We start from the raw sequence: 18842 nt of genomic DNA on the forward strand, positions 1-18842 counted from the left end.
AGTACGTCCAAAGTGTCCGAAATAAAATTCCTTCCCCCTTAACTGGAAACTACGAACGATAGACAAAAAATTAAATTGATAGGTATATTTCACAAATCTCGAATATTATGTCAAAAATAATATTTGCAGGCCCTAAAATAAGTAATAGTTTTCTCAATTTTCTCGAGTGTTTAATAAACGAGTGACTTCAAAAGTTTTCCAAACATGACTATACTTTTTCTACGACCGTTAATGTTTGAGTACATTTTTGCAATACAACACGAATACATTCACTTTTTAATTTCATAGAAGGTGCGGGAGGATAGACATGGGAGATAATGGCAAGGAAGTTTTTTACTATATTTTCTATTTTTCTCAAATATTGCTGTCATATAAACATTTTTTGGAGAAATCATAATATACAAAAATATATAGGAAGTTCTATTTATAAATTACATAAATGAAAACATTTTTAACATGAATTCATTTAGATTTTATGCAATCCTCGTTAGCACATTATCATGTATATACCAGGATGTTAGCTGAATTAGTTTTAACATAGACAAAGGCCGTATCTCTAGCATTTGGTAATATAGTTACCACAGTATCCTTCGGGAATCTAATCACTAAAAGTTAATGTGCCAATCGTTTTCTCCAACATTAAGCAAATGCTCTCTACGAAATGTTGCCTCTTCCTTTGTAGTCGAATTACTGTAGAGACTAAACCTCATTTCATTATAAACACAACTCGTTCCCAATCTTGTCTGGCAAATTATTTGTTTTTCTGCAACATGTCTCCTTACAGTTGACACTCGCACTTCATAGCATTCAAATACAAAAATATATCGTGAATAGCCTTTATCTAGCGGAGAAGCTTGTGCAATAGTGACGAATAAGAAACACTCAGTCTCATATCTACAGGCTGATACACACAATATACCGGCCCTCCTACGGTCAAAATTGATGCGCCACTTTCACTTGGTGTCATTTTCTTTCTAAGCAGCGTTATTCACACAATTAACTTTTTTTCCAGAACATTTAGATTTTACATGAATGTAGAGAAATCAAAAAAAGCAAAAAATAACTGTAATAATAAAAATTGAATTGGAATGGAAATTTGAAAACGAAATGAAAATAACAAGGTCACCAAAATATTATTTTGCTTACAAATAAAACTTTAAAAACAGTAAAGTGAAAGAAAAAATTTAACACATTAGTTCTAAATAGTTCTTGAAAAATTAAATAGAAAAAAATATATTCACAAAAGATCAACACAAAGTGCACGGATCATATAGCAAAATTTTTTAACAACAATTTTTATTTCTTAATGCATGATTTAATTAAGGTTCTGCTTGATTTTGGATGGTTTATTTTAATAAATGTCCTTTCTTGATCTTTTTGTCATTGTCATTAGTTAATTGCTCAGAAGGTTTTTTGTTTCCCTGAAATACGTTCGTTTTCAAGAAACTTTTCCTAAATTAGACATGAGCGTCCGACCATACATTTTTGTATGCGATTTATATGCTCATGTCTGTGGACCTTTAAATCCTGTCTGCTTGAGTTAGCATCCAAAAAAAAGAACAATGAAATTGCAATGAACATTTGCAAGATTCTTTAGCTTGTATTTTTTTGATTGAGTGGAATGGAAGGAGTGGGAGGATGAGAGAATTTTTCTCTCATGTATTCTTTTGCTGCGTTTATCTTAGGCCTCTCTTTCTGTACTCAACTTCTACGCTCAATTTTTTATTCGTGCTCCTATAATTCAATTCTATTCTGTATGTAATGTAATGCAATTTTAATTATAAAAGAGTATTTTATTAACAAAAAAAAACAAGGCGGATCAATTTAAGAACCTAACCAAAACTAAAGTGTTTAAGTGAATGCAAAGTTACATTACAGGATTAATTTTAACCTCCTCTATAGACTAGGAGTTACTTACCAATCACGTTGTATTGCGGTACTGTTTTTTCTAGTAATTTGTTATGGAAAAAAATTCTGGTATAGTAATCCCGTCCGGTGTAAACACAAATTCCGCCAGCGTCACAAACTCTAAATAATGCAGAACTGACAAACCGCAGCTGAAAAGTGTAACGCCCACCATCGATTATTTACGCATTTTGTAACAGCTTTATTGAAACCTTACTCTTTCATTAGCCATAAGAAAATTTCCTCTGTCGCTTTCCATAGGCGCGCCCACCGCGTATTCCTATTCTTGACGACCACGAATGAGAATAATTATTTTCAACGGCAACTAAATTAAAAAAGATTTCATTTGCAACTCCTCCATTCTTTTAGGCCTTTTCTAAAAATCATTAAACCAGAATTTTTACTTTTTTGTATATAAATATGTTTCAATGCTGATATGTAGGAGGTTTAGCTCATATTGCTTAAATAAAAATTATCGATAGTGAATAATTATCTCGTAACTCGTAAGGTGAAAGTTTGTAAGTTTGTACAAGTTTTTTCAAACTCATCGTCCTAAATACACAAGTAATTTAAAACTTAATGTGTAGATTTTTTAATAAAAAAAATTAAAGCATGATTTTCGTGAACTGTGCACAATTGATGTTTCCTTTTGCAAACAAACTAGTTATAGGACATTCATCATCATTAGTTGCTGAATGTTCTTAATGCTATGCAAGAAATCGACATTTTCTAGCTGTAGGCGTCCTTGCGCGAGACGGACAAGGTTGCCTTTGAGATCTACTCTACACCTTTGTGTCAAAACCAAAAATTAAAACAAGGCAAACTATATGTGACTTTTCAAAATGTGCAAATGAAATTATATTAAACTAATGGGTCATTTTTCGCTGTCATTAAATTAGAAGGCGCGCCTCTGGCGCGTCTCACGTGTTTACATTTAAAACTCAAAGCACCTCTTTATTTTCAGAGAAAATTATGCACTATAAATGCGGTTGTCATTTGCACCTTCGTGGAGTAGTCGCAAATATGACGCTGAGCGAACAATATTTTAGCTATATAAGACGTCTGATGATCGTCGTCGGCATTTGGAACATAGAAACAGAAATTTCTCAATCGAAGAAAAAATTTTACACTGTATATTCTGTAATAATGCAGACGGTATGTGCTTCTCCGATTGTTTCTTATACTTTGGATGTTCATTACTAAAAAGTAACCAGACTGAAGGTAATAATTCTACTAGCTGCTGAATTTTCCTAGAATGATAAAATAAAATTTAAAAAATTGGCCTTATAGCTTGTTTTCTGTCAAATTTTATACAATATTATTGAGTTTCAGAATAACAGCCTGATTTGCGATAATTTCTTTAAAATGACGCTCCCATTTTGGTATTTTAAAATCCCATGGATTCCATGTTGAGCATTGATAGTCACTTGAAATAAGCATTCGCTATGATTCCAAAAATACCAAAACACGATTTGTAGCTTTTAGTAACATCGGAGTGATAATATTCTTCGCTATCATAATCACCAAAATGTTAATGTGCCAATCGCAATCGATCGTCAACTTAATCCGTATTGCGGTACAGCCCAACTTTCAAGCCGTTAAACACATCGATATGGAAGTTGAGTCCATATATAAAAAACAAACTAAACTAAATAATTACTTGATCACAATCGTTATCGGGTCCATGACGGTTGTAACAATTAGTTTCGCAGTGTTTGGTAAAAGAGGTTTCCGGTTGCACACCTAAATAGTATACGGATAAAATTTTAGGCGACTTCAACTGCTACAGGCACTTCAAGCAATACAGCAATGGAACGAATAAACCGATGCTTGTAAACTATTGGTACCCTTTCGATACCAATCAATACTACGCGTTAGTCCTCATAGACCAGAATATCAGAGTAACCCTGAGCGCGTTTTGTACTGCCACAGTAAACGCCTTCGTAATCTGCATAATTATCTTCGTGAGGCTCCAGCTTAAATTGCTGCAGTATAGTTTCAGGAACTTTCACAAGCTGACGAGAGATAAAAACAGTGCAGAAGGCGCAAGCGTGCTGAAACAGTTATGCCAAAAACACTTGGATCTGATCGGGTACCATTACCTCCTAAATTCAAAAATCTAGAATATTTTACCAAGGCTGTGTTTCAGCTATATCGCAGACCTAAACCAGTCCTTCAATGTTATAGTATTTATGGAGTACATGATATCATCGATTACGTTTGCGGCACAGATTTTGCAAATTATCGACGGGGTAAATAATGCTGCAATACATCCACCGTGCCCTAGCAATTGTTTGTACAGGGTGAAAAGCTTTTATTTGCTTGCGGAGTATTGTCCTACACGATTATGCAACTACTTATCTTCTCTTGGAGTTCAAATGAGATTATCATTCAAGTAAGCATTTTTTTTTACAATTCTCATCGTTCGAGTGTATACCATTTGTTCAAGAGCAAAGAATTGGCTACCGCCGTTTTTGAAAGTAACTGGTACGACTATGACAAAGAAATCAAAGTGATGGCGCATATAATGATAATGAGATGCCAGAAACCGCTAAGCTTGACGATCGGTAGATTCGGTGTTATGGATTTAGACGTCGGAGTTTCGGTAAATAGAATGTATTTCGGTAGTAAGCGATGTTTTATATTCAATTGGAAAGTTGGAAAATTATAGTTGAGTGAAAATCGGTATTGTACCATTCGGTCATCTGGCACTACCAGTAAGTCAACTTGAATGATATTGATATTTATAACATTTGACAACTGACAATTATAAAATTGGAAAATTAAAAACAGTAAATTAGAAAAAACGAACCCAACCGGTTAAATTAGGAAAATGTTATGAGAAACTTAAATCTGCCAGCGAAATGATTCCAGCGTCGGAGTCGTTTCTGAGAAATTCTAGAAAATAGGTTTGATTTTGATATTCTATTTTTGTCTGTAAATCTTTTTAAGATCTATATGATGATTTAAAGGAAAACACATTTTTTTTTCATTTGGGATTGACGTACGCCATGGATTGTTAAATTTTCTTATGGTCGCCTATTGATTTGATTGATTGAGTTTCATGATTAATTTATTATTGCTTTCGTCACCCTTAGGATCACGAAAACAAAATTAAACTAAAAGTTGTGAGAGTCCAATTATTGTCATAAGTAGTATTTAAAAAAATAATTTTCCTTACTAACAAATTCACAGTTTAACTTCAGTTATAATACAAAAATTAATAAGCGTAATTTATTTAAGAAGGTAAAGAAATCTTTCTATTAAGTTTTAAATTTTTTGCTATTGTAATATCCAAGTACTTAAAGCCTGAAAGATTACAGTCAAATAAAAAGACTTGGGAAGACTGGTTGCCAACTTATTGGCGAATTGCTAATTTCAAAAACCAGTTACCAAAAGAAATTAACCATGCAATGAGCAAATAGTACTCTTAGCAAAGACACTACAACATCGATTCGAAACATAGAACAAGTAAGTGCAAAGCCAAAAACTGCACCAATAAATTTTAAAGAAATTCTACTTGAAATAATTTACGTCATTGACTTTTCAATTTCGAATAAACAATAAATTTAATACTACTCCAGTGTATGCCTTCAATGGACTGCCAAAACTTTTGTTATTTCGAATGTCTGTTGAGAGCGATCATACTATAAAACAAAATAAAATTCGCTTTTGCGCGATGCTAAGTCATTGTTATCCGGACTGTCTATGCTACGCTTAAGCAATTTTTAAATACTGAAGTTATGTGAAGCGTATTTTTCACTTTATTTCACTCTAGAATGCAATATGGGGTCACCATATGAGATGGATCTAGTTATGCAGAGAGAGTTTCGTCTTATAAAAAAGCTCTCCGAATTCTCCTTGGTTTGGACAATAGAGAATTCTGTAGAACACATTTTCCCAGCATTCATATTATTTTGCCATCTAATTTCATATACAATAGGATATTTGAGATTCACTCTAATAAATATAGTTTTTTTGTTCGGTCTGCCAGTCATTTCTGCGCAACGCGTATGACCAATCGTTAATGAAGCTATCCCGTGTTCGTGGCAAAATAGTTCAATGTGAATTAGTTAACAAAGTAAAATAAAAAAAATGTCCTCACTCGCTTTTCGACAGGTACGTCACTTCCTCGTCAATTATATCGATACACTCTTTCAATCACCCGTAGTTACGTCCAAAGTACTAATATTTTTCACAACGCATAATGCACATCAGTTAAGGAATATCCGATACCGTCTTAATAAACAGATCACAGATTCTTTAAACCTGAACTGTTACAAAAAATTCCTTCGCAAGAATTCTTTTGACAGAGTGACAATAAACTATTTGTACAGTGCTAATGAGTGCCTAAATTTCAAATTTTAAACATGTGTAACCTGTCACCTTTTAAAAATTTCGTTTGTTTTGTACTTTTATTCATATATTGTTTTATTATTCTTATATGTATTTGTTTATTTTGTTTTGACTTGCTACACATACATTTTGTATACTATGATTAAATAAATAAACATATTATCGTGGTCCTGTCACGGTGAGAACTATGCCGCAGGCATATTTTCAGAAGATACTGCCGCAAAAATCGATGATCTCTCAAAGCCATGTTGGTTGTTGAATGCCGCAAAGTTATTAGTTAAAAACGAAATTTTAAATCTTGAGCATGCGCATGTTGAGTGGACCTTCTGAGCATTTTTTTCTATACATTATCGGCATATCCCCAATAGATATGAATACATAATTTAAAAGTATTTTGTATGCTTGACCAAATATATTTATCGATTTATCCTATTAATATATATTGGAAGTTGAAATTAAATGGGAAAGTTTGTAATTTTTTCGAAAAGAATCTCCCAATTTTTGCGATTTTTTACTTAATAAATAGTCATGACAATATATATTAAGATATAAATATACTTTACCTATGAAACGGAATGTACAATTTTTATGACAATAAAGTGCTTTATGCAAGCTTACAATTATATGAGTTCCTCACAATTTGTAAATTCTCAAGTAGATTGTTTCAGAACTTTTGACCAAATACTCGGAGAGCAAAATTAGTTACGCGATCTGATAAGGTGTCCAATGCGTATGAAGCTTGTCAAGTGTCTGAAACTTATCGATGTTCTATAATTTGCTTCTCTTGATCTTCCGTTTTTATTATTTTATAATTAAGGTTTAGAAATTAAAACATATTCTTGTACCTGGTACCGTTGTTCGCTCAACTTACTGTTGTGTATTGCATTTGTTCAACAAATCTTCCGAAGGTTTTGCCAAAATTCAAGAGAATTTTTTTTCAAATGACCACATCCCTTAACTGTTTTCATTTTAGCGACTCAAACTGGCCTATTCCTACACATCTGTTATGACAAGTGGAGATTAATAATAATATAAACGCTGTTACAGATAAGCAGATGGTTCGGTTTATTATTTATAATGTTTTATATGTTGGTAATTTAACAATAATAAAGACGATGAGTATGCCCAACTCAGAAACTACTAACGGTAGACAAAAAATTAAATAGAATGGTTGCATAGTTTGATCTAGAAATTCTAGGTATAATTCATGAATTTTATGTCAGAAATGACATTTGTGGACTCTAAAATAATTAACAATTCTCCCAATAAGGGAGCCTTAAAGGGCCTATTGTCATTGTTTTGGGCATAAATTTATAGACGATGAGCACAAACGAAGTACAAAAATTGACATATAGAAAACATAAAAGGTCCATGTCACATGTACTTGTATTACGTATTAAATAAATTCCCTTATAGGATAATTTGTTAATTATTTTAGGGCCCGCAAACGTAACTTTGGCATAAAATGCGAGATTTATCAAAGACGGTTAGATTAAGGTATAAGATAATACATTAAATATAACTAGAATTTTCGAGGGAATTTAAAATGAGAACGCTGGTATTTACCGGAACATCCTCTAAATATAAAAAATTAAGAAATCTAGACGAAACAATAAAACGTTTTTATTTAACTTTTTTTGTATCGTTCTTAGTTAAGAGGATAGTGGATCTTATTTCGTACATCCTGTGCAGCCTTTAACTCTTCATTAAGAAAATGAACTGATACAGATTAATTGAGAAGTAAGGATTTGTAAGTTTATTTTTTCCATTAATGTCTGATTTGATTTTTAATTAATTAATATTGTAGTTAGTTGACCTTTAATATTTCTAACAAAATACTTATAAAATAAATATTAGCACCATCACACTCCAACGTACCAATAAAAACTTAAAGAAGGCCCTTCCGTTGAGTAAGAAAATATCCTTTGACAATTCCCGTCGTAAATAATTGAGCATTAAGAAGGCGTCGCTAAAAATTCTCAAACCCTTTATGGATTATGTATATCGTCTCTGTAATAAGCAGGTATGTGTTGCTGTTCTACTCTTTCATTAGCTTTGGAATGGAATCCATAGCGCTGCCCGCCTCAAATCCATTGGCGTTGCGAACCGCCAGTTTTTGCAATCGTCTAGTTTCTTTTTTTATAGAGGTTATATTTTAGTAGTGAACCCTACAGGGTGACTTACAATAAACTGAAAACACGGCGTTAATACGAAAGTTTTATGTTTTTTCGGGTACCCCACAAAGAACCTTTGTACTCATTTTCTTGTTGATTTAATAAAAATGATATCATGCAGAAATATAAGATTATTAATTATATTATAAATTCTATTTTAGGCCACCTATTAAAAGGCGGGTTCGATTTAAATACTTAATTCGCCATTTAAATCGGATTTAAAAGATGCACGCCACTGAATCTACCGCCTATTTCTTTGAAATCATGAAATATTTCGTATAAAGCTGCTGTTGTAAAAAATATGTAAATTATATAAACCAAAAGTGACTGTTTGCTTGGAAGTAGTTTTAATGATGAATTCGAGCCAAATGTACTTTCGCCACATAAGATGGTTGATGGTCGCCGCCGGAATGTGGAAAATAGACGACGACTTTTCGGTATCAACGAAAAGATTTTACGCTGTTTATTCCGTCATGATACAACTATTTTGTACTTCGCCCATTATCTCCAAAGGTCTAGAAGTACCCGTTTTACTGAAAACCGACCCCGCTGCAGGTAACAATAGAACGTCACGTGAGAGGTTGACGTGCAACGGCTTTTCTTTACTTATTTTTATTTATTGGATAATTTTATCGATGAATCATATTGGGCACCACAAAAATTCAAGAAATACAGAAATATTGTGACAAAACACGTCTCTTCTTTAGCACAAACTATTGGGCATTATTTTGGGCGTTTCGCATTCCAGTACATTTTTTTTAAATCAATCCCTCTAGAAATGATCAGACCATAATTGCTTTTGAACTTAAAAAAAAACATTACCCTTAGTAATATTGAAAATATACCTTAGGATAGTCGTACAGTTCATAATAAAGTGACGATTTTAAACTGATTTTTCTCTAATTTTTGAAAACCACCACAACTTTTGTGTGGTTTCCCTATGGCTATTCGTTTCTGTTCATCATTTACAAAAGCACATTTTAGGTATTAACTTTCATTAATGGAATTAATATCACGCTTACTTAAAGATACGGTTTTGTAATTATGCTTATGTACTATAAATGTTACGTTTTGTGTGGTATATTTTAAAATATATCGATTTTTAACTGCGCCATCTACTGTCATTTTTGTGTTTAATAGCGATCATCTTTTAAAAAACAATTCGTTTCATCACTATAATACAAGAAACCAAAACCAATTTTAAATTAACAAAAATCGGGCAATCGGAAACCAATCATAATTAATTCTAGTTATTTTCCTATGCTAAAAACAAAATTTAAACTAGCTAGGCTTCTGGAACTTCACTTTGTAATGTTTCACTCTGAAATTATTAGTTATCTAAATTAATTTTGTATCAACAATGGCTGTATTTCTAGCAGTTGGTAATATCGGTATCACCATATTCTTCGGGACCCTAATCACTAAAACGTTAATGTGCCAGTCTAAACCTGTCGTCGATCTCATTCGGACTGCTTTGTAGTCAAAATTTCATCTAGTTACCAGCACCGATGCAAAAGTAAAAGCGATATACGAATTCCACACGAAACTTAACAACTACATTATAACACTTGTGATTGCGTATGTGTTATTTATGGGAATATCCGTTACTGCGGTTGGTAAGACTCACATTGAAGTTAATTTCAATTTGTGATAGTTATGTTTTAGGCGACGTCGAGGCCTACAAGTACTTCAAAAAATTTGTCAACGAAACGGAGAAACCTGAATTTTTACATTACTGGTATCCTTTCGATAAAAATTAGCATTACGTGATTGTCTTGGTCGATCAGAATATCCGACCATTTTTGGCAGTCCTTTACTTGGCTATAGTAAACGCCTTTATAATCTCCATTATAATTTTCGTGAGACTCCAACTAAAAATACTGCAGTATAGTTTCAGAAATTTCGACCGATTAGAACCGGACGGTGTCAAAAATTCAAGAATTTTGAAGACACTGTCCCACAAACATCAGGAACTGATTCGGTATAATAAATACTTACATAAATATCGAAATTGCAATCAAATAAAAATCGTAATTAGAAAACATGGGCTGATAAATTTTATTTTATTGGAGTTGTGACAAACAAATTTTTTTATTGCAGATATTTTTTAATTGTAGCCTAAATCGCCAGAAACGATGTTTTGAATACCTTTTTCGTTAAAATTTAAGTTTTCGGCAGATAAGTCTCTAAAGCAGAATCATTTTTTTGTTAAGGTCTGGACTAGATGCCTCGTTTAAATAATTTTGTATTAATCTTAGAGCCTGGCATTATCTTGTGTCAGTATAAAGTTTTCTCCAATATCCAGCAATGGGCTCTGACGAAATTTCCATACGCACCTTTCTCTATATAAAGTTGTTCCAAGCCAAAACACGATGTTAAGATGAAATGTAGTCAAATTGCTGTAGATACTAAACCTCATTTTATCATGAACAAAAGTCGTTCTCAATCTTTATTAAGATCACTTGTTATCTGGCAAATGGTTTGTTTAGTGCTGCTGCTGACATTCTGAAACTCAAATTCCTTCCTGCAAGATATCTCCTTACTTATTACTATTACTTATTACTTAATTACTTAATCTATCACGAATAGCCGTTATGAGCCGAGTTATTCCAAAACGGCGAGGTTTGGGCAATATTGATGAATGAGAAACATTGACCTTGGTCACACATTCATTTTCACTTTAAATTAGATAATATAGTGGCACTAGTACGGTAAAAGTTGATGCGCAATGCGTTTCGTAGAGAAAGTTCTACATTTCTGCCACAAAATTTTAGTTGGTGCCAATTTCTTTCTAAAGAGGGATTTTCACACACTTAACTTGGTTTCCCAGAACATTTAACGACATCTAAGCTAATTTTGAAAAAAATCTGCCGTAAAATTGCCGCATCCAAACTTATTGACGGATCTGTTAGCTCCCATATTGGTTCTCGAATGCCGCAAAAGATTTTTAATCTTGCATGTTGCATGTTGAATAGACCTTTTCAAATTTTTCGTCAGAGTTTTGAAACTTGGAAAAAAAAAATAGAGAGCGGGTGAATAAAAGGTGGAAAGTCGATTTGAAATCACATAAATGTCTCTAACAACTCTACATATACGTCAATTTTGTTTTCGGTATTTTGGTTATCCAAAAAATGCCGACCCTTTACAGAATTACTTTTAGATATGTCGAAAAACTCAGCGATCATTTAAACATTGCGATATTCATGGAATACCTGGCCTCATCGCTGACGTTTGCTTCGCAGGTTTTACAAATTACTGCAGTAAGTAGAGTACCTTCACCTCGCCTATATTCATACTAGTAATATTTTCTAGGGAGTCGAACCTTTCATCACTTCTATAATACTGTGCTACACAATCATGCAATTGCTCATATTCGCTTGGAGCTGCAATGAGGTTATTATTCAAGTAAGCATATAGTAGCAACTAATTTTAATAAATATTTTATAAATAAATTAACTTTGAAAACTTTTAGAGTACGAATTTGGCCAGAGCTGTCTTCGAAAGTAGTTGGTACGATTATGACACCAAGAGTAAAGTCATTGTGCATATAATGATGATGAGATGTCAGAAGCCGCTGCACCTGATGATTGGGAAGCTTGGAGTAATGGATTTGGACGTTGGAATCTCAGTAAATATAATAATTATACCTTTTAAGAACACCGAGTGAGTCAAATTAAAACCATTTGTATCGGTTTCGTTTACTTTTTTTATTTAAATTTCGGAGCCCCACTGAAGTAGGGAATGGGATTTATTTTGACGCCTGAAATATAGCCTTAGGCCCGACAGCAGATAAGAAATATATTGTTTCCTTTCAGCGCCTAAAACTGGCATATTCCTATACTTCAGTAATGACAAGTGGAAACAATTGATGCTGTCGATAGTATTCTAGTTGGATAACTCTCTGATGTGTTATTAGATCGATTTTAAAAATAAATTTTTCATGCGTCCTCAAACGGTGATCACGCTAGAACTACGACTTCACTAGAGAGAAGAGTGATATAGAAAACCCTACTAGATTTACAGGAGAAGAAATATTGAAATCAGTGGGCCCATTTAATAAATAAAGGTTTACATTACATACAACAACGCGGATAGCCATCTTTTTACTTGCCCAGATTTTAATACACGTGGCATTGGTGAACTATTCAAAAATGGCATTAACAGAAAATATTAAAAGAATTTATGTCTTCCTAAAGCGCAAAATGCATCAAGAAAAAATACTCTTTTTGGTTGGTTACAGTCGCAGTGTTTTCTTTAAAAAATACTTTAAATTCGACTTTTTCTTTTCACAGAGGACGAGGAGACTATGTCTTCCGGTCAAACTGAATCACATTACTCATATCATGCATATGGAAGACAGCCGTAGTTTTCCTTGACCTTAGATCCATCAGCCTACTACCACTTTACTGCATATTAATGTTCTAATAATATAAAAGTTGGACAAAAATATTTCAACGACACTGTTGTTAGTTGATCATAAGTTATTGTGTGCTAAACTAAAAAACGTTTGTTCCACCGATCGATCTGTATTCTATTTTTCAGTCTTTTTTTTAAGCAGTTTGTTAGAACCAATGTCGGTAACGTTAGTTCGGGAGTACCAAAGAGTTCAATTCTTTTCATTTGATATGCCTAAGAAGATCGAATTTCCTCAAATTGATTCATATGCTGACACAATTAATTATAGGTACGTCGACGTTAATCGTAGGGATATTAAAAGTCTTTCTCAATGTTATAAAAACACAATCTTAAGCCGAATTCTAAAAAAACTATAGGCTATAATTTTTTGTAAGATCACATTATCAATTAGAAAATGAAGATCTTAGATCAGCTGAGGTATAGTTGCCACATTTCTAATTTATGTAAAAAAACTTATATAATCCTGACAACACTGAATGCAAATAAACATATAATCAATTTTAAGGTAAGAAAAAAACTCTCTGAGCAATGCATCCTTCCAAAGTTATGCACTGTCTTACATTTCAAAAAATTACAAAAAATTCAGAACAGCTGTGCCCGATTCGTTTATTTTTTTGAGAAAGTTTGATCGTATATCAGAAAAAATATTTGCGTTGAAATGACTCAGAACTAAATACTTGTTTCAATTTTTACTCGCATTTGTTGTATTTAATATTCTTTCTCGACGTACGTGAAAGATCGTTCAGTGTTTCGGTATGGTATTCACAATGCTCCTCTAAGGAGGAAAAACGTTCTTCTAAATTCTTGTAAATTTGAACTCTGCTTTAGCTATAACGCCATTCAGCTTTATAATCATTACAATAAATATTTTCAGCCAGCTCAGTTCTAATATTTTGGAAAAAATTTGAGGTCCATTTATTGGAATTTTAAAAGTCTCTGTCCTAAACATTTACGTTTTATCAATAACGAATTATTAGACTCTTATTATATATAGCTTGTTGTTTCATTATTCTTATAATATTCATTTAATGTTGAGTATTTTGTCTAAATCTAAAAATGCGATGATTCGTAATTGAAAATCTGTAATAAACTACATGGAGTTGCAATTGCATCTGACAACACTGAAGATAAGGAAACCTTTGTAGAAATATAGGCAACTGCCATGTGTATACAAAAAATGTAATATTGCAAATAACGTGAAAAAGTCAATGACATTCCACTTAAAATCGGCATTAATTTTTGGTGCACTGGGCACTTTTGCAAAGTTTTCAACTGCCTCTGCAAGAAGTGGTTTTTAACTAGAATATGAAAAAATTATGCTGGCTCGTACTTACAAAACTTTTTCACGCTGCCTAGGCATTCTTAGTAGTTGACGCTTACATTCTTAAATATCCTTCGATAGTATGCATTTAGTTTTCTTTAATTGAGGTTTAAAAGGGCACAAGTGTTGCACGTCCATAGATATCATAATAAGGCAAAACAATGGAAATGCAAAACAATTAAATAGAATGACTATGGCTTAATTATTTATGGCGAAAACAAAATTACTCTCAAGCAAGCAGAGATGCTTTCAATGATTTTTTAAATTATTTGTTAGAGAAGATTTTAACAGATGTCTATTTTGCAGTATTCAAAGAATTAGAAACAGACTTTGACACACTATGCAGCGAGAATTATGACTTATTTTTACTTTTGCATATAAGTGATCCATTTTATGATGTATTTCAGTTAAGGAGAAATGAGCGAAGATGCAAGGCAAATTCATAATCATGTGGCACAAAAAGTCTGCAAAGGGCACGATACATAATAAGCAGCATATAAAACCCTAATCGCTCTCTTTTGTAGTTTAAAAATGGTCTGTGCTGCAGTACTGTGTCCCCACGATGGAACGGTATATGAAACTTTGAATGTAACAGTGCAAAATAACAGGCTTTAAGGTTGTCGAAATTTATATAGAATCACAGTCTTATTAAACATATCAGACTGGATAAAGTTTTAGAGAGCTCATCTCTATTGTTTGCCTACAATTTGTCATCTATAATGTTACCTACCGCTCATATTAGGAATCATTTTGTCGCTAGCAGAACTGATCATCACTTCTATAATACTGTGCTACACAATCATGCAATTTCTCATATTCGCTTGGAGCTGCAATGACGTTATTATCCAAATAAGCATCTAGTAGCAGCTAGTTTAAATAAATATTTTATAAAAAACTTTTAGAGTATGGATTTGTCCAGTGGCCTCTTCTAGTTGCGCATATAATGACTATGAGATGTCAGAAGTCGCTGCACTTGATGACTGGGCGGTTTGGAGTCATGGAATTGCAATTTTTGTAAATTTAATAATTAAACCATTTAAGAACACCGGATGAGTCAAATTAAAACCATTTTATCGATTTAGTTTACTTTTTTAATTTAACTTTCGAAACCGATAGAATTCGTTTAGTTTTTTTTTAATGAAGGTTTAAAAGTGTTTCTGTTTTTGTCTTTGTCTTTATCAAGACAATAAACATAGTGTTGTAACACCGTTTTACATTTCTTTATTTAACAAATCCTAAGTGCTTACCTGTTTTTTCCTTTTTCTAATTCGAACCGAAGTAATCTTACACATATGTTATTAGAAGCGGAGCGGACAGTTATCAGCAGAAATATCTGTAGTTGTTTATTATGTTTCATATGGAGACAATAAGTATGTGCCGCCTCTAATCTTATTTTAATATTAACAAATTATTAATAGTAATTATAAAACGTTGTAATCTATAAAGAATCAAAGTGGAAAAGAAAATACTGACCCCGAATAATTATTTTTTCAAATTTTCATACATTTTTTAGTTAAATCATCACAAACATTAATAAAAGAAAGAAGAAAATAGCAAGTATGTAAATCGGGCTCACCTTTCACCGCCCTCGATTAACAAAAGATCGTACTGGTATCTCTAAATATAATCTGTTATCAATGGGAAACTCATATGAACATATGGTTCTACTACTTCTAAAAACTGTAAATATTTCACTGCTGAAAAACCACGCCCGAATAGTGTATGACGCCCCACTGTGAATTATATATCATTGCGGTATAACAAATATATGTGTTGTGGTGTACTAGCCTTTCATTAGCGCTGAGAAATTTTCTTCCATGGAAATCCATGGGCGTAACGAGAGTGAACTGACAACTGCGTGTAGTCGATATAATAATAATGATAACAATGTGTGATATTCGAGATTACAGACCCCTAATATCAAATAACGATAAGCAAAATCGTCACGAATTTTTAATCAGTTTCAATTTCAAAGAATTTCTGTAGTTTCCTCAAATATAGAGGCTGATAGTAGACGTGCCTTTGAAGGCAAGATAAAAAAAAGTAAGTAACGAGAAATTCCCTATATCAATAGTCTCTGATACCACTATTGTAGAAAAATATGTTTAATGACAAAATGTCACTCGTCATTATAAATTGAGTTTAATTTTGGACTTTTCCTAATTTGAGTTTTTTTTTTTCGAATATGAACTGATTTAATTTATTACCGACAGCCTTCGCACGCCCCTGAGTCCGACACCCGACATTTTGAACGCGCCTTGTATTCCTCTGCATTATAAAATGGTATTATCTCCATCTTCGGACAGTCTTGAGTATGAACCCAAGCCAGCAATATTTTAGTTACATTAGATGGTTAATGATTGCGGCCGGCATTTGGAGATTAGAAATTAAAGAGTTTTCGACTTCGAAAAAGAGATTTTACAATTTTTATTCTGTGATCATACAGCTGATCTGCACTTCGCCGATAATTTCGGTAACGCTAGATGTTCCGGCCCTAATGGAAGCTGATCAAGCTTCAGGTAACCATATAGACGGCAATTTTGTGATCTTTATTTGACAGTTTTTCTTAACTTCCCTTAACTAATAGGGCATGCGTTGCTAATTCATAAATATATCTTATTCGTTTTACAATTATATTTTGATTGTCATTACTCAGATCTATAAGTTGACAACTAAATCCAATTTAAGATACAGAACTTTAGTCAATAATAATAGAGTACATTTGTAAACGACCGATAAACATAAAAAAATATTAGGAATCTAATCAAAGTCTCAAGGCTCTAAATTTGCCTGAGCATTGTTTGCTTCCAATTCCATACATATTTATGAAAACCATAGCCGGCAAAGTAAGGGAGATCCTGTGCTTTAATTTTAATTTGTTCAATGAAATTCTAGCTTTTGGCAACATCGGCCTTGCGGTGTTCCTCGCGATGATAATCAGCAAAATGTTAATGTGCCAGTCGAAGCCTATTCTGAGACTGGTTAAAGTTGCCTTTCAGAACGAATTCCAAATGATCTATAACGTAAATGCAGATGTAGCAGCTATATATAAAAAGCACATTAAACTCAATAATTTCTTCATTACGCTTCTTGTTATGTACATAACAATTATACTAGTTAGTGTGATTACATCGGGTGAGATTGGTACCCAGATTTTAATTCTCCGCCTGGATTAATACTTAAATATTTTAGGTGATGTCCATTGCTACCAGTACTTAAGACAAAACCAAACAGTTAAACCTATGCTGGTGAATTATTGGTATCCGTTCGACACCAACAAATACTACGCGCTAGTGCTAATAGACCAGAATATCAGGCCGACGCTGGCAGCTTTGTGCACGGCTATTGTAAACGCTTTTGTAATTTGCATAATCATCTTCGTGAGATTGCAGCTCAAATTATTACAATACAGCTTTCGGAATTTCGACAAGCTAGAGTTGCAGGGCTTGGATGGTCCAACTATGTTAAAACTAATCTGTGTTAAACACCAGGAACTAATTGAGTACGTATTCCTGAAAAATAACTCCAGAAGGATAACAAGCTCCGACTGCTTACATGTTTCAGATATACCGTGGAACTAAATCAATCTTTCAATATAATAATATTTATTGATTATATGGTGTCTTCTATTACATTTGCTGCTCAAATTCTACAGATCATTGGAGTAAATTAAGTTTCAACTATCAGATACTTACTTATAATAAGGCAATGATTGTATGTTGTAGGGCGTCGAACCAATTTTTACTTCTGCTATTCTGTCTTACACAATCATACAACTACTTATATTCGCCTGGAGTTCCAATGAGATCATCGTGCAGGTAAAAATAGTTCACCAAACCCATGTTAATATTAAACGTTGCAAATTTTAGAGCACGGAATTGGCTAGAGCCCTCTTCGAGAGCAACTGGTACGACCATGACATCAACATTAAAGCTATGGCCCACATAATGATGATGAGATGTCAGAAGCCGTTGAGCCTTATGATTGGTAGGTTCGGAGTTATGGATTTGGACGTCGGGATTTCGGTAAGAAACGAAAAACACTCCTCCAAGTAAATTGTGCATTGTATTGAGTTGTTCATTATGCTCAAAAACACAAACAAAAATATTATTTGTGTTTTTTTAAATAAGCTTTCTAACCGATTGTTCTCCCTACCAAAAAATTGGAAACGACATTTTTTTATTTCAGCGTCTGAAATTGGCATATTCTTACACATCCCTCATGAGAAGTGGAGATTGATCGTCAACACTAATCGGGATTCAATTCAGATCGATTCAATACCAATATAAATATCTATAAATATATATATATATATATATATATATATATATATATATATATATATATATATATATATATATATATATATATATATATATATATATATATATATATATATGATGACACTATATTCCGGGATATCATCCGTTCGCTCGTTGAACTCCGACTGGAATCCTGCAAATCTTGCATCCGACTGGAATCCTGCAGACGTTTCGCCAAAATCTCACTTGGCATCTTCAATGCTCGCGCTCCGAAAACACTTCGAACACTTCGAATATATATATATATATATATATATATATATATATATATATATATATATATATATATATATATATATATATATATATATATATATATATATATATATATATATATTTAATTATAAA

The 18842-nt window shown here is 32.8% G+C and overlaps 2 protein-coding genes across 9 annotated transcripts; both read left to right on the top strand.

Annotated features, from left to right (window-relative positions):
• The first annotated feature begins 2927 nt into the window (after positions 1-2927).
• Positions 2928-11567, top strand: LOC132701020 (odorant receptor 30a-like). Of its 7 annotated transcripts, none has more exons than XM_060668643.1 (8): positions 2928-3126; positions 3384-3623; positions 3676-3997; positions 4055-4157; positions 4208-4300; positions 4355-8990; positions 9812-10051; positions 10101-11567. In XM_060668643.1, the coding sequence occupies exons 1-6, from the start codon at positions 3063-3065 to the stop codon at positions 4574-4576; spliced, it is 1044 nt and encodes a 347-aa protein (XP_060524626.1). In that variant the 5' UTR covers positions 2928-3062; the 3' UTR covers positions 4577-8990; positions 9812-10051; positions 10101-11567. The 7 variants fall into 7 exon arrangements, with proteins under 7 accessions (XP_060524626.1, XP_060524628.1, XP_060524624.1 ...); XM_060668645.1 differs by having other exon boundaries at positions 9815-10051; XM_060668641.1 differs by having other exon boundaries at positions 4355-8284; positions 8597-10051.
• Positions 11568-12152: 585 nt separating this feature from the next.
• LOC132701019 (odorant receptor 30a-like) lies at positions 12153-18469 on the top strand. Of its 2 annotated transcripts, XM_060668639.1 has the most exons (9): positions 12153-15186; positions 16386-16455; positions 16513-16691; positions 17068-17307; positions 17365-17674; positions 17737-17836; positions 17898-17990; positions 18042-18197; positions 18361-18469. In XM_060668639.1, the coding sequence occupies exons 3-9, from the start codon at positions 16529-16531 to the stop codon at positions 18409-18411; spliced, it is 1113 nt and encodes a 370-aa protein (XP_060524622.1). In that variant the 5' UTR covers positions 12153-15186; positions 16386-16455; positions 16513-16528; the 3' UTR covers positions 18412-18469. The 2 variants fall into 2 exon arrangements, with proteins under 2 accessions (XP_060524622.1, XP_060524621.1); XM_060668638.1 differs by lacking the exons at positions 12153-15186; positions 16386-16455 and having other exon boundaries at positions 16486-16691.
• The last annotated feature ends 373 nt before the right edge of the window (positions 18470-18842 follow it).

This window comes from Cylas formicarius, unplaced genomic scaffold (genome assembly GCF_029955315.1).
Source record: "Cylas formicarius isolate icCylForm1 unplaced genomic scaffold, icCylForm1.1 PGA_scaffold_4__25_contigs__length_36172078, whole genome shotgun sequence".
In the NCBI taxonomy this organism is placed as follows: domain Eukaryota; kingdom Metazoa; phylum Arthropoda; class Insecta; order Coleoptera; family Brentidae; genus Cylas; species Cylas formicarius.